The 15651-nt window shown below is 50.1% G+C and overlaps 1 protein-coding gene across 2 annotated transcripts in view; it reads right to left on the bottom strand.

Annotated features, from left to right (window-relative positions):
• Window positions 1-572: 572 nt before the first annotated feature.
• OSTF1 (osteoclast stimulating factor 1) overlaps window positions 573-15651 on the bottom strand; it is a 69105-nt gene continuing 54026 nt past the window's right edge. For both annotated transcript variants that reach the window (XM_075598504.1, XM_075598513.1), the window contains exons 7-10: window positions 15422-15471; window positions 14302-14380; window positions 10886-10984; window positions 573-1121 (exon numbers count right to left, since the gene is read on the bottom strand). In XM_075598504.1, the coding sequence (XP_075454619.1) occupies window positions 1063-1121; window positions 10886-10984; window positions 14302-14380; window positions 15422-15471 (287 nt within the window). In that variant the 3' untranslated portion in view covers window positions 573-1062. The remainder of the gene's footprint in view (window positions 1122-10885; window positions 10985-14301; window positions 14381-15421; window positions 15472-15651) is intronic.

Genomic DNA, 15651 nt, shown 5'->3' with positions numbered 1-15651 from the left:
CCAACTGCCCCCTGCCCCCTCCCCAAAAAAAATCTTGCATCCGTCAGTTTGCGTACTGCTGTCTTAAACCATACTTTTAATCTTCAGAGGCTAGAGCATAAAGCAGCAGAGCCAAGCAAGTGAATATTGAAGAGAATCCAAACTTTAAAAACTAGAGCCCTAGTATCCATTAATGGTTGGAGACATGAAACAAAACAAAAAATTATCTTCCTGTTGAGCATTAAGGAAGCTCCAAGTCCCACTGCTTGGCCTCTCCAAATGGAATTCTCCCAATGGCCGTGGTGACATACCAGTAGTTTGACGTTATGTCACAATGTACAAATTAAACACTTGTCAACAATTTGGTGCGTAACCATCTTCATCAAGAACACAAAGCAATACAAAATACTCAATTATATACAATAGTTTCTTGGTTCAAGAGAGAATGGGGGAGAGATTGATCATTTTGTACACCTGATTATTGCCTAACTTCCAAAGACAGCCTTATTTATTGATTGCATACATATCAGATTTTGTCAAAGTAAATGAAGATTTAAACGTTTACCCAAAAATATTAATAAAACCATGCAAAGTACTAGAACCTAATGACATTTATTGTATGCAAAAAAAAGTTTAAATAACTGAAATTTGATTGTCACATCAGTAAAAACACAGCTTACTTTTCTCGTTAAACCTTTTTAAAAACAGATTTAATTATAAAGAAAATGTAAAGTAAGAAAATAAGTAAAGAAAATCAAATCAGGTACAGTACAGTAGACATTTTAGGAAAGTAACAAAAAAGACAAGTGCATGTTACATAAAGCAATAAGACAGCGGATTAACAGGTTTTGATGGGTTGTCATTTATGGAAGTAGTAGTAAAGAGAGCCAGTGACATTTGTTTTTTTTTTAAGGAACTCTCAATCCAAGGCACTGAACTCACAATACTTAGTTTGCAGATCATTTTGCAGCACTGCAGTTTTTTGGGGGGTGTTAATGTGCAGGTCTATTCACATGAATTATGATGCACACTGGAATGAAAAGTTTGCAGTTAAGTGTTTTTAAGGATGTATTAAAACGCAATCTAATCAGAGTCTTCATCATCAAGATATTCTTCTGCATTACTCGACGTTCGTACAAGACCTATGAAGGGAAGAAGACAAAAACAGCACACTTAAAGCAGCAATCCCCTCCAAAAATGTCTCAAGCATAAAGTTCATACTAGAAAACAATCCTTGCATGGAATAACAGAACACCCCTGCTTCAGCAGAAGTGGCTCAATTAGTGGCTCAGTCTTTGACTGGGCCACCTGTGCTGAAGCAGGGATATACTGAAAACCTGACCTGTTAGGGGATCTTTAGGACTAGAGTTGAGAACCCATGATATATAGTGATACCGCTGAACCATCATAAGGGCTACCGGGTCTCGAATGTTTTGAGTCAGCTTCACTAATTAACAGTTTTTCTCACTTACAAGACCCCGTAAAATGATATGGAATCTCTGACACCTCGACAAATAAAAGGTAATGAGCAATGGGATAACAAACCACTGAACATGTCAAAAAGATGACCAGAATGATGTGATGTGGGGAAATAAAACAGGTTTGAGACATTGGGCAACTATTCTGCCACAAACTTTTTTATATATACACACACACACTACAAAAAAAAAAAAAGTACAAAGTTGGATGTAAATTAAAATTAAAAAAAATAAAAAATTGGCCAAGGTGACGATACTGATCAAGTTGGTATTTTTGTACAGCTTCTAATGGGTAAACATTGAAAGAGAACTAAGGCTGTGTTACAAAGAATAAAGCCTGTAGAATAAAACAAAAAAAAAAGACAGCAATCCAGCCACAATTGGGCATTGACCTATGTTTTTTAGGATATTAGAACAGGGGGTGGGAGAAGGGGATAAGGTCCTCCGGATATAAACCTCCCTATGTTCAGCTCTAGGCACCCCTCGGATACTGTCATACATACGGGTTTAGTTCCCGGAGTTTCCTGGGGGGATTTAAAAGTCTGTCCATTAGGAAGATACAAATGACGACAAGGTTTTCTATTTGCCAGCCTTTCATTTATTTTACCCCCTGGAAGTATCTACAAACACCAGAAACTACACTGGTATCACTTGACCAGGGAGGTTCCAGGCGGTTCCCCTCTCCCCCCGCCTTGTACCCACATGCAACGTACAAATAAAGACAGGAAACGGGAGCTGGAGGTAAAATGGCCGCGGCTATTTATTTATACAGAAAACCTAATGGGGTAAATGCACTCCCTGCCAGAGTGTGCTCCTTTGACAGGAGGGGGAGGGGACGGTCAGCCGGCCCTCGAACCGCTGACCTCGTGTCCCCTACGCGAGCGGGCTCTCGAGGTCATGGATAACTGACCTTGCCCACTCGTACTCCCCCCGGGCTCAAACGGCCCAGCTCCCAGTCTGGCAAGAACAAGCACCCACCCCCCAAGAGCCGCCGCGACAAAGGCAAAACTGGTCAATGACCCCTCCTGTTCGGAACCTCGTCCTTTCACTCAGCACAGTATCAGCTGTTCGTGCTGTAATGGAACAAAGAACCATTAACACGGCATACAATGCATATGTCCACATTCCTGGGAATACCCTGCCCTGCTCAACCTTCTGCTGCCGTTCATTACATGATTGCAATCACTAACTAAGGGGATGGGTGGGTGGGAAATCGTCTGGCGGGCAGCCAAAGAGGATGTGCTGCCCGCCAGCCTGGCCTTAAGTAGGCCTTCCTGGAACTCCTCCCCTGTCCTGGGGAGGGAGGTGTGGGGGCGGGCCAGCGAGGGGAAGGCCGGACCCCCCCCGGTCATGAAGCCCCCCCGCCTATGGCTAGGGGGGGCCGCTTGACCAGGGAGGTTCCAGGCGGTTCCCCTCTCCCCCCGCCTTGTACCCACATGCAACGTACAAATAAAGACAGGAAACGGGAGCTGGAGGTAAAATGGCCGCGGCTATTTATTTATACAGAAAACCTAATGGGGTAAATGCACTCCCTGCCAGAGTGTGCTCCTTTGACAGGAGGGGGAGGGGACGGTCAGCCGGCCCTCGAACCGCTGACCTCGTGTCCCCTACGCGAGCGGGCTCTCGAGGTCATGGATAACTGACCTTGCCCACTCGTACTCCCCCCGGGCTCAAACGGCCCAGCTCCCAGTCTGGCAAGAACAAGCACCCACCCCCCAAGAGCCGCCACCGACGGGTCTATTTAACCCCCCTTAAACTAGGCCCGTACCGCCAACCCTCCAGACCCTCTCGAAACCCTCCCGGAAACTCAAATAAGTCTACCCCGCCTGGCATGCCTAGCAGCGGGACCGATGCTCCTCTACCGGCCCAGCCTGCCCTCTCCATTCCACCTGGGGCTGCCAATCGCGCCTGGGGCAGTAGTTACTCAACTTGCCATGCTTTTTAAAGATGCCCTGAGAATCGCTTTTTTCGCTGCACTATCCCTCACCCGGTCCCGGACATACCCACCTCCGGAGCCGCAGGCCGCCTTTACCCAGCGCTATCTGGGATTTCGCCTTTTTTACTGCTGCAGGCTTCTTACCCGCCCTCAGTGACCCCTAGGGAATCGACCCTGGCAGTGGACTGGGCCACGCCTCTTCCCTTGCTCGCTCTGTGTCGCCCACTGCAAGCCTTGACGCATCTCCTCGATACCGCCCTAAACGCGACTCCTTACCATTACCCGATACGCCATATGCCGTACCTTCCACGGCGTGTCTCCATCAACCGCCTGCCGGGGCTGTTCCACCATCTGTGCAGTGCGTGATGCTGCCGGGTGGGTCGGCTACCGCGCCCCTGACCCCGGCCGTGGCTGAAGAATTGAAAGACACCGGGGTCCGGCTGATGGCTGTTGGTACTGGAATGGGATTCGCGGTGCCAGTGACCCCGGCCGTGGCCACCTGTGGCTTCCCGTGAGGAAGAGACCTGGGCTGCGACTTGGTTCGCCCTTCACCCGATGCCGGCTCCACGTAGTCGAACCATGCTGGGTTCTCTGCTCTACGAAACATTGGCACCAACCGCGGTTGCGGTTGGCCGTCTTTGTCTCCTTGGCCCTGCCGACTCTGCAGGCGAAATCCTGACAGTGACACCGCCCGCGTCAGCAACGGGCGGCCGTGTGGCGTGCCGTGACGCCCTGTTCTGCGTCACGGTGGCTGGAAGTCGCCGCCCCTCCTTGGCGGGCCGACCTGCGCGCCGATCCGCCGTGTCCTGCGTCCCAGCGGTCGAAGTCCTCCCCACCTTCGCTGAGGCCCGACCAGGCCGCTGTGACGCCCTGCCTCGCGGTACCGTGACCGAGGGCTGCCGCCCTGCGTGCGGTTGCTGAACTTCGCCTGCCGCCTTGCACTGCAGCACCCTCCGCGCTCCCTTCCTGTGGAGCGCGGCTTCTCTGCCTGCCGCCTGTCTAGCGCGCAATGCTGCCTGAGGGCTGTCGACTGTCGCCTGTTGCGTTGTGCTGCAGCGCCCTCCGCTTTGACGCCCTGCCTCACGGTACCGTGACCGAGGGCTGCCGCCCTGCGTGCGGTTGCTGAACTTCGCCTGCCGCCTTGCACTGCAGCACCCTCCGCGCTCCCTTCCTGTGGAGCGCGGCTTCTCTGCCTGCCGCCTGTCTAGCGCGCAATGCTGCCTGAGGGCTGTCGACTGTCGCCTGTTGCGTTGTGCTGCAGCGCCCTCCGCTTTGACGCCCTGCCTCACGGTACCGTGACCGAGGGCTGCCGCCCTGCGAACTTCGCCTGCCGCCTTGCACTGCAGCACCCTCCGCGCTCCCTTCCTGTGGAGCGCGGCTTCTCTACATGCCGCCTGACGCGTTGTGCTGCAGCGCCCTCTGCTTCCCCTTCCCGCGGGGAGCAGCCTTAGTGCCACGTGCTGGTTTCACAGAGAACGCCTGCAGCCACCGATCCAACCATGCCTCGTCATGGTTTTCCGCCTCGACTTGAAGAAGGCGTAACTGCTCTGCCATTGCTGCCATGCAGCCCGCTTCCCGTATGCCTGTCCAAAATTTTCGCGCGACGGGGCACCGGCCCGTCCCTACCCGGCCCTGCTTGCACGGGTCGTGACTATTGCCTGCCCCAGGATTAGCAACCCAGGGCCTCACGCGCTGTGACCGCGTGCCTTCGCCAGCCCCTCTCCCCGCACAGCAAACCGTACGCACCCGCGCGCATTTCCGTGTGCCCATATACACCCGCGCGCATTTCCGTGTGCCCATATACACACGCGCGCGCGCATTTCCGTGTGCCCATATACACCCGCGCGCATTTCCGTGTGCCCATACACACCCGCGCGCACCCATAAACATCCACGCGCACCCATATAAACCCGCGCGCACCTGCGTGTGCCCCGCTACACACAGACGCGCGCATTTCCGTGTGCCCATATACACACACGCGCATTTCCGTGTGCCCATATACACACGCGCGCATTTCCGTGTGCCCATATACACACGCGCGCATTTCCGTGTGCCCATATACACACGCGCGCATTTCCATGTGCCCATATACACCCACGCGCATTTCCGTGTGCCCATACACACCCGCGCGCACCCATAAACATCCACGCGCACCCATATAAACCCGCGCGCACCTGCGTGTGCCCCGCTACACACGCACTCTGCGTGTGCCCCGCTACACACGCACCCTGCGTGTGCCCGTATACACACACGCGCATTTCCGTGTACCCATATACACACGCGCGCATTTCCGTGTGCCCATATACACACGCGCGCATTTCCGTGTGCCCATATACACACGCGCGCATTTCCATGTGCCCATATACACACGCGCATTCCCGTGTGCCCATATACACACGCGCGCATTCCCGTGTGCCCATATACACACGCGCGCATCTCCGTGAGCCCATATACACACGCGCGCATTTCCGTGAGCCCATACACACGCGCGCATTTCCGTGAGCCCATATACACGCGCGCATTTCCGTGTTCCCATATACACGCGCACATCTACGTGTGCCCGTATACACACGCGCGCATCTACGTGTGCCCATATACACACGCGCGCATCTACGTGTGCCCATATACACACGCGCGCCCATATACACACGCGCGCATCTACGTGTGCCCATATACACACGCGCGCATCTACGTGTCCATATACACGCGCGCATTTACGCATGTCCATATACACGCGCGCATTTACGCATGTCCATATACACGCGCGCATCTACGTATGCCCATATACACACGCGCATTTACGTGCACCCCTATACCCATGCGCGCATTTACGTGCACCCCTATACCCACGCGCGCATTTACGCTTGGTATTTATCATCTAATAATTACTACAGTATATTTATATAGTTTATAATGTCACTAGATAAAGAGCTCTACTGCCATCTACGTGTGCCCATACACACGCGCGCGCGCATCCACGTGTGCTCATACACACGCGCGCATCCACGCGTGCTCATACACACGTGCGCCCATACGCACTCGCGCACATCTACGTGTGGCCATAAATACCCGCACGCATCTACGTGTGCCCACGCACGCAAGCGCACATCTACGTGTGCCCCTATACACCCGCACACTTCTACGTGTGCCCCTACCCATATAAACATCCACATGTGCCTACATACAGACTTCTGATGTGCCTACACGTATATCGCAGAGAACAACGCATGCAACCACCGATCCAACCATGCCTCGTCATGGTTTTCCGCCTCGACTTGAAGAAGGCGTAACTGCTCTGCCATTGATGCCATGCAGCCCGCTTCCCGTATGCCTGTCCAAAATTTTTGCGCGACGGGGCACCGGCCCGTCCCTGCTTGCACGGGTCGCGACTATTGCCTGCCCCAGGATTAGCAACCCAGAGCCTCACGCGCTGTGACCGCTTGCCTCCGCCAGCCCCTCTCCCCGCACAGCAAACCGTACGCACCCGCGCGCATTTCCGTGTGCCCATATACACCCGCGCGCATTTCCGTGTGCCCATATACACACGCGCGCATTTCCGTGTGCCCATATACACACGCGCGCGCATTTCCGCGTGCCCATACACACCCGCGCGCACCCATATACATCCACGCGCACCCATATAAACCCGCGCGCACCTGCGTGTGCCCCTCTACCCACGCACGTGCGCGCCCTGCGTGTGCCCGTATACACACGCGCGCATTTCCGTGTGCCCATATACACACGCACGCATTTCCGTGTGCCCATATACACATGGGCGCATTTCCGTGAGCCCATATACACGCGCGCATTTCCGTGAGCCCATATACACGCGCGCATTTCCGTGAACCCATATACACGCGCGCATTTCCGTGAACCCATATACACGCGCGCATCTACGTGTTCCCATATACTCGCGCGCATCTACGTGTGCCCACATACACACGCGCGCGCATCTACGTGTGCCCATATACACACGCGCGCATTTACGCGTGTCCATACACACGCGCGCATCTACGCGCGTCCATACACACGCGCGCATCTACGCGCGTCCATACCCACGCGCGCATCTACGCGTGTCCATACACACGCGCGCATTTACGCGTGCCCATACACACGCGCGCATTTACGCGTGCCCATACACACGCGCGCATCTACGCGTGTCCATACACACGCGCATTTACGCATGTCCACATACACGCGCGCATTTACGCATGTCCACATACACGCGCGCATTTACATGCACCCCTATACCCACGCGCGCATTTACGTGTGGTATTTATCATCTAATAATTACTACAGTATAGTTATATAGTTTATAATGTCACTAGATAAAGAGCTCTACTGACATCTACGAGTGCCCATACACTCGCGCGCATTTACGTGTGCCCATACACACGCGCGCATCCACGTGTGCCCCTACACACGCGCGCATCCACGCGTGCTCATACACGCGCGCATCCACGTGCACCTGCCTACGTGTGCCCATACGCACTCGCGCACCTCTACGTGTGGCCATACATACCCGCACGCATCTACGTGTGCCCACACACGCAAGCGCACATCTACGTGTGCCCCTATACACCCGCACACTTCTACGTGTGCCCCTACACATATAAACATCCACATGTGCCTACATACATACTTCTGATGTGCCTACACGTATATCCATATATCCAACTACCTGTGCCCACACACCTATCCCCCACACATGCGCCTCCGCACGCACGCCTCCCCATGCGCCCATCCATGAATTAATTGGGGAATTCAGATAAAGTAACCAAGCATAAATGCTAAACATTGCGATTCCCATTAACAAGTATTTATCATCTAATAATTACCACAATATATCTATATAGTCTATAATGTCCCTAGATAAAGAGCTCTATTGACATTATATAATTCTCTGCACCGTCTGAGACCATAAGTGGGGGGGACACGTCGCCAGTCAGACCGCGCTCCCTCCTATGCAAATCTTATGCCAGCCTTTCTGTCCCAACTTCGCCATACCCCCACCCCGCACGGGCGGGCAACTGCTACCCCCGCACGGGATACCAGAAGGAAGCGGCCGCTGGGAGCAGTCAAGCATCCACTTGCCATCGCTCCCAGCGCCTCAGCGTGTGTCCCCCCGCCGAACTACAGTATATTTATATAGCTTATAGTATACATGCCTACATACACGTACAACGATTTACCTGTACCCATGTACACATATATACGTACCCGTATACACATATATATACCCGCACACACAAACCTGCACATAATCGCCCCGAGCGCATCAGCGTGTGTCCCCCCGCCGAAACTAACTGCGGGGGCAGACCGTGAAGCGCCAACCTTGGCCGCCCCCTCTTTGCGCTTACCCCCGGCCTAGGGCCGCAACCACTAAGAGCGGCTGCACTAGCCTATACATGCGTATATCTCCACTTACGTATACGTGCATACCCATATACACATGTACATACACACCCACATACCTGCACATAACACCCATAAATACCTGTACGTACATCCACATATATACCCACGCACATATACATATATATACCCATACCACACATATATATATATATATATATATATATATATACACCCCCCTACATATACATTTTATTTATTATAGATTTTTTCCGGCCGGCCCCCCCTGTACAGCCCACCTCACGCATACATTTTAACGACCCCACAAGTGTGGGGGAAGGGGGGGGCGCGGGAGCAGCCGCCTCTCCAGCCGCATGGCTGACCGGTCCACCCCAACCCCCGTGCCCCGAGGCCACTAAACGAAAAGGGGGGGGGGGAGGGGTAGGAGGGGCCTCTGCCCGCGCTACATTCCACCACGTGGGACTGCGCCCCAGCCCCCGAACGGGCCGCGAGCAGCCGCCCGCATGGGACACACGCGGGCCGCATGCCTCGGCCGGAACCCCCTCTCCCCGCAACCAACATCCCTCTGCCTCTCCCCGCCGGGTGCCCCTACCCATGGCAGCCGCCGCGGGGCTATGCGGATGGAGGAGGCACCCGCCCGCACAACGCTGCGGGAGCAGGTAGCCCCCCTCCCCCCCCCCCAGGAGAAGCGGGGAAAAACCCGTCAGGCCCCTACTGCCCGCCAGACCCCCTCTGTCCCCCGAGACCAACCCCTCCCCGCCTGCAGCCGCCGCGGCACAGGCTTACGTCCGACCCCCCCAGCTGCATGCTGCGCGCCGCAGATGGAGGATGGGGACGGGCCGCTACCCTACGGGGTCCCTCTCCTCCCTGCATCCCGCCTCCCCCCTCGCCGCCGATTCAAAAATCGCGGCTATACAGGAGGGGGGAGTGCCCAGGATTGACCCCCCTTTCGGGGCCTTACCTTAGTTTAAACTGCAGGGAGGAGCGGGACGTCCAAATCGTCTGGCGGGCAGCCAAAGAGGATGTGCTGCCCGCCAGCCTGGCCTTAAGTAGGCCTTCCTGGAACTCCTCCCCTGTCCTGGGGAGGGAGGTGTGGGGGCGGGCCAGCGAGGGGAAGGCCGGACCCCCCCCGGTCATGAAGCCCCCCCGCCTATGGCTAGGGGGGGCCGCTAAACCGAGGGATCACCAGAACTACAAATAGCACAGATAAGATCCTCAAAACCCCTTGGGATCCAATGCAGTAAAAATGTAAAAAAAAATTTTTAATCAATCAGGATTGCTGTTTCAACTTTAAAGTAAGGATTGTAAAATACCAAGAAACATCCTCTATATAACATGTAAATTAAAAAGCATAGGTGATCCTTTAGGATCAGAGAATACTTGTTGTAACAACGTTTAATAAAGAGTCAGCACACAATTAATTAATTTAAAAAAAAAAAACACAAAGAAAATCTTTAACTGAATGTACAGCAGAGATATCATGGACCCTATTTACCAAGTGGTATTAGTCCACGAGACACATTGCTGCGATGAAGACAGCTCTATTCCCTTCAATGGGTCATAGGTTGTCTTGCCGCACAGGAATAGATCTTGTGGAACAGCACTGCTAGTAAATATGAGCCTATGTGCTACAGTGTGAAGTGATTCATTATTCGGGGTCAGTGAAAGGAAGACTTCTAGTGTTATGAAGTAGGAGGAGGTGTGATGTGTAACACTAATTTGTCATAAAATACATACACTGTAATTTGTGAAAGATAGGATCAGGCACCAGTGATAACATTAATTGATTCTACAATCTGTGGGTAATCTGATTTTAGAATCTGCTTTTGAGGAAAGACGCACACGTAAAAACCTGTGCAGTACTTTCAGCTGAAAGGAGCAAAAACAACATATGGGGTTCAGGAGAGATATATAGAGATACGAGACACACACACACACACACACACACACACACACACACACACACACACACACACACACACACACACACACACACACACACACACACACACACACACACACACACACACGGTAAAGAAAACCTTTACAAAAGCACAAAACAAATCAAACAAGAACTAAAACAATCCAAAAAAAACCCAAAGATATCAAGAGTTACCTTGTGGTTGTCGCTTTTTAAGCAGTGAGGCACATTGAGCATTCGTAGCCATGTCCAGGGCCAACTTTTTCTCATTATTCCTTAAATCTGTCCTTGCCCCTTAAAAATAATGAAACCCTAAAATTAATATATGGTTGTTTGGGGAACACATTGTCCTTATTGCCAGATTTATTTCAGTGGTAAGGACACATTCAGTTCTGGTAAGATTAATGCAGTAATGCCACTTTTTAACGTTTGTATTCTTTGAGCACAGCTGGTCAGTCTATGGCAGGGAACAATGACAGAGAAGGTCATGACCCCAGGAGAATGCTGGTTGTGTAGATCATGCAGTTGTCATTTTTGCTTCCATTGGATCAGAAAAAATGCACATCCTGTGTATTATAATGAATGCAAGAAGTGCACAAGCACCAGCAAGGACAAACATTTTAGAAATGAATTCTCCAGAACTAGTAGGCTTGCAGCCAGTGTAACCAATGGTATAAATGTAGACATATATTAAAAAAAAACCCTGGTTCTGCTTTTGTAAATAAATACATTAAATAATAAGCGTGGGTTGTTGCTCTAACCTAGGGGGGGTGGCCAACTCCAGTCCTCAAGGGCCACCAACAGCTTAGGTTTTAAAGGATATCCCTGCTTCAACACAGGTGGCTCAATCAGGAATGTCCTTGATGACTGGAGTCGGCCACCCTTTCTCGAGAACTAGAGGGGACGGTATTGCAGTGCAATTCTGTCCCCTATAGCACTTAACAAGTGAATAGTTTAATGTGGTCTTTTTCTAATGTAATGCAAGTATTGACCTAGTCGTGAAATATTTTCGTAAGTGAACATAGTACAGGCATACCCCGTTTTACATACACCCGCTTTACGTACACTCACAAGTACGTACATTTTTTTTTTGTTGCACCATACCCGTGTACGTACACGTGCTTCGCGAGTACGGACACCAGGGGGCAGCGTGCGCAACTCAACACTCCTGCAACCTCCTTCATGCTTGTCTTCATTATGGAGCGCTCGATCTCCCTGTTCCCTCTGCCCTCCCATCTGTGTCTGTTCCCCCTCCCATCTTTGTCCGTTCCCCCTCCCATCTTGTCCGTTCCCCCTCCCATCTGTGTCCGTTCCCCCTGCAATCACGCTTCCTAAAGCAGCAGCTAAACCAGTGAGTCCGCTTCCTCCTTCTCCCTCCTCCCTCCTAAGAGCTCTGCGAAGCTTTGCATGTGATGTGAATTACAGACTGCAGTGTGAGGGGGAGAAGATCTTCTGCTGCAGTCTTTGCGTGTGTGTGTGTGTGTGTGTGTGTGTGTGTGTGTGTGTGTGTGTGTGTGTGTGTGTGTGTGTGTGTGTGTGTGTGTGTGTGTGTGTGTGACTGTGTGTGTGACTGTGTGTGTGACTGTGTGTGTGACTGTGTGTGTGACTGTGTGTGTGACTGTGTGTGTGACTGAGTGACTGTGTGTGACTGAGTGACTGTGTGTGACTGAGTGACAGTGTGTGACTGAGTGACAGTGTGTGACTGAGTGACAGTGTGTGACTGAGTGACAGTGTGTGACTGAGTGACAGTGTGTGACTGAGTGACAGTGTGTGACTGAGTGACAGTGTGTGACTGAGTGACAGTGTGTGACTGAGTGACAGTGTGTGACTGAGTGACAGTGTGTGACTGAGTGACAGTGTGTGACTGAGTGACTGAGTGTGTGACTGAGTGACTGAGTGTGTGACTGAGTGACTGAGCGTGTGACTGAGTGACTGAGCGTGTGACTGAGTGACTGAGCGTGTGACTGAGTGACTGAGTGACTGAGCGTGTGACTGAGCGTGTGACTGAGTGACTGAGCGTGTGACTGAGTGACTGAGCGTGTGACTGAGTGACTGAGCGTGTGACTGAGTGTGACTGAGTGTGTGACTGAGTGCATGTGTGTGTGACTGAGTGCATGTGTGTGTGACTGAGTGCGTGTGTGTGTGACTGAGTGCGTGTGTGTGTGTGACTGAGTGCGTGACTGACTGAGAGAGACTGACTGAGTGAGAGACAGAGACTGAGTGAGTGAGACTGAGTGAGAGAGAGACAGAGAGACTGAGTGAGAGAGAGAGAGACAGAGAGAGAGAGACAGAGAGACTGAGTGAGAGAGAGAGACTGCGAGAAGGAGAGAGCTGCTATACAGCACTGACCCGCGTGCGCGCCTCTCACCTCCTTGCTTCCTCCCATTCATTTTATTTGAATAAAGCCTACTGTATTTATTTTGGTTACAAATGCATTATTTACATCAGTTATGCACGTGTATGATGTTTGCAGTACAGTACATGCATTGTAAAGTGGAAAAAAGGCAGTGCTTCACTTTAAGTACATTTTCACTTTACATACATGCTCCGGTCCCATTGCGTATGTTAAAGCGGGGTATGCCTGTATATGACAGTTTAATAATGAAGAAGAATGGAGTTCAAAACATCTATGTTGTTAACTGCCTGCAAGGAAACCAAGTTAAAACAAAAAAAATCTAACATTTCTGGTGTCTTTTTTGTGTGTGCAAAATGTAAAGAAGATACAGTAGGTTACTCGATGTTGTACAAATAACACCAACAGATAACACAAGCCCCCTTAATATCACACGTTAATATGAAACATTTGAATAAAAGTACAGTATTTCCAAAGAGACCAGAACTTTTAATCAACATTAACTTTTATTAAAGGGTGCAAACAAACAATTCAATATAATATTCAGAACTCCCCATCTGCTATTTGCAACAGCAACTTTCAAATCACAGATATGCACTATAAGGCAGGGCAATAATCTGCAATTCAATTATTCCCTATTGCTAAAGGAAGATTATTCCTCTGAGCTCTGACATCGTGTGGATGTCGATGTGGGTGTTATAGTTGACAATGGGTGCCCTCTTGATGACATCACCCTATTTTTTTCATGGTGGCTTGACTTCAGTTCAGCTGGAGAACCATAAGTGACTTGTCAATTTCGCAATGAATATCACAGTGTTAAACAATCCACCATGTCTCTAACAATTGTAAGAGGGACACAGAAGATGCAGAGGGAGATGGGGAACTCTACGAGTTAAAGCATTTACAGGCATACCCCGCATTAACGTACGCAATGGGACCGAAGCATGTATGTAAAGTGAAAATGTACTTAAAGTGAAGCACTCCCTTTTTCCTACTTTTGATGCACGTACTGTACTGCAATCGTTATATACGTGCATAACTGATGTAAATAACGCATGTGTAACAGGCTCTATAGCCTCCCCGCTTATGCACAGCTTTGGGACAGGTAGGGAGCCAGTATTGCTGTTCAGGATGTGCTGACAGGCGCATGCGTGAGCTGCTGTTTGCCTATTGAGCGAAATGTACTTACTCACGAGTGTACTTAAAGTGAGTGTCCTTAAAGCGGGGTATGCCTGTATAGATAAATCAAGAATTCTACCTTTCAACAGCAGCAGGTCTACAATGTCTGCGTAGCCTTTCCATGCAGCTGCATGCAAAGCCGTATCGCCAAGCTTATTCTGGGAACACATGAAAAAACATGGTTACTGTGCTTTTCTTTCCCCATTAGAAGCCAACACAGTGGGTGTCAGTGACAATAATAAGAAAACACAAAATATTACAACATTATGCAACATCAAGAAGCTCGCAATGTACAGTAATGGAAAAGTAGAAATACAGGGGACCATGGTTCAATTCCCGGTGTCTCCTCCTTGTGACCTTGGGCAAGTCACTTTATCTCCATGTGCCTCAGGCACCAAAAAATAGATTGTAAGCTCCACAGGTCAGGGAGCTGTGCCTGCAAAATGTCTCTGTAAAGCGCTAAGTAAAACTAGCAGCGCCATACAAAAACATATTATTATTATTATTATTATTATTATATTGGATGAACAGTGTAATTAAGGAAACAGGATGAAGAATTAAATCAGGAATAGGTTAGACGACCTTAATCTTTTAGTGGCCAGAGGAGCCCGCTTTGGAATCCACTGCTGGTTCCTTGGTCAATGAAAGGGTTAATATATATGTATATTATATTTCAGCCGAAAACCACCATAGTGACTGGCCTGTATGGCCACTTTGGCATATATAGAATAAGGCCCTGCATGTGGAAAGTAAAAATATTAACACTCCACTGAAGAGTAATGTTCTTCCATATAGCCCATTAACATTAATCCACTTACTGCCAATTTAGTTTTTTTAGTTTCTTTTTTTCTGGCAGAATCTTCCAGTTCTGTTAACAGTACTTTGCACACTCAAAAGTCAACCTGGAAATGTGCACACAAAAAAAAAGACCAGCAGCAAGATCAGTAAGGGAGAGAAATTACATCCCTTTCACTGATTGGCTCGTTGCTAATAACTTGCTTGTGGCAATGTTTGATAAGGGTGAATTTGGCAAAACCTGGTCTCCTGTACCAAGGGACCAAAAAAGAAAAAGTCCAGCAGAAACCAGCTTTAAAATCCGCAAACATACCTGAGCTTGAAGTAATCATTTCCTCTTTGAGGTACAATTAGATTTATTTCTCCAACCCAAGGATATTTAGTATATTAAAAAGTTTTCTTACCTGTTGGTTCAGTTCAATATTTGGCTGGGCAAGTAATACTTCCACCACATCTAGAAGGTAAAATAGATTAACATCAGTGGTAAAATATGCCTATGCCCCATTCTATCACTTGGCTGCTGAAGCAAATACAATGCATTGTTTTGAACTAAGCTGCAGATCTTTCTGGCAGCAAATAATGAATTGTCACATTAGGTTACTTGCGGTGTTTGGATTTCTCCTTGAGAGAGGGC

This window comes from Ascaphus truei, chromosome 1 (genome assembly GCF_040206685.1).
Source record: "Ascaphus truei isolate aAscTru1 chromosome 1, aAscTru1.hap1, whole genome shotgun sequence".
In the NCBI taxonomy this organism is placed as follows: domain Eukaryota; kingdom Metazoa; phylum Chordata; class Amphibia; order Anura; family Ascaphidae; genus Ascaphus; species Ascaphus truei.
The sequence above is the reverse complement of the archived record's forward strand: the minus strand, read 5'-3'. Positions and strand labels throughout refer to the sequence as shown.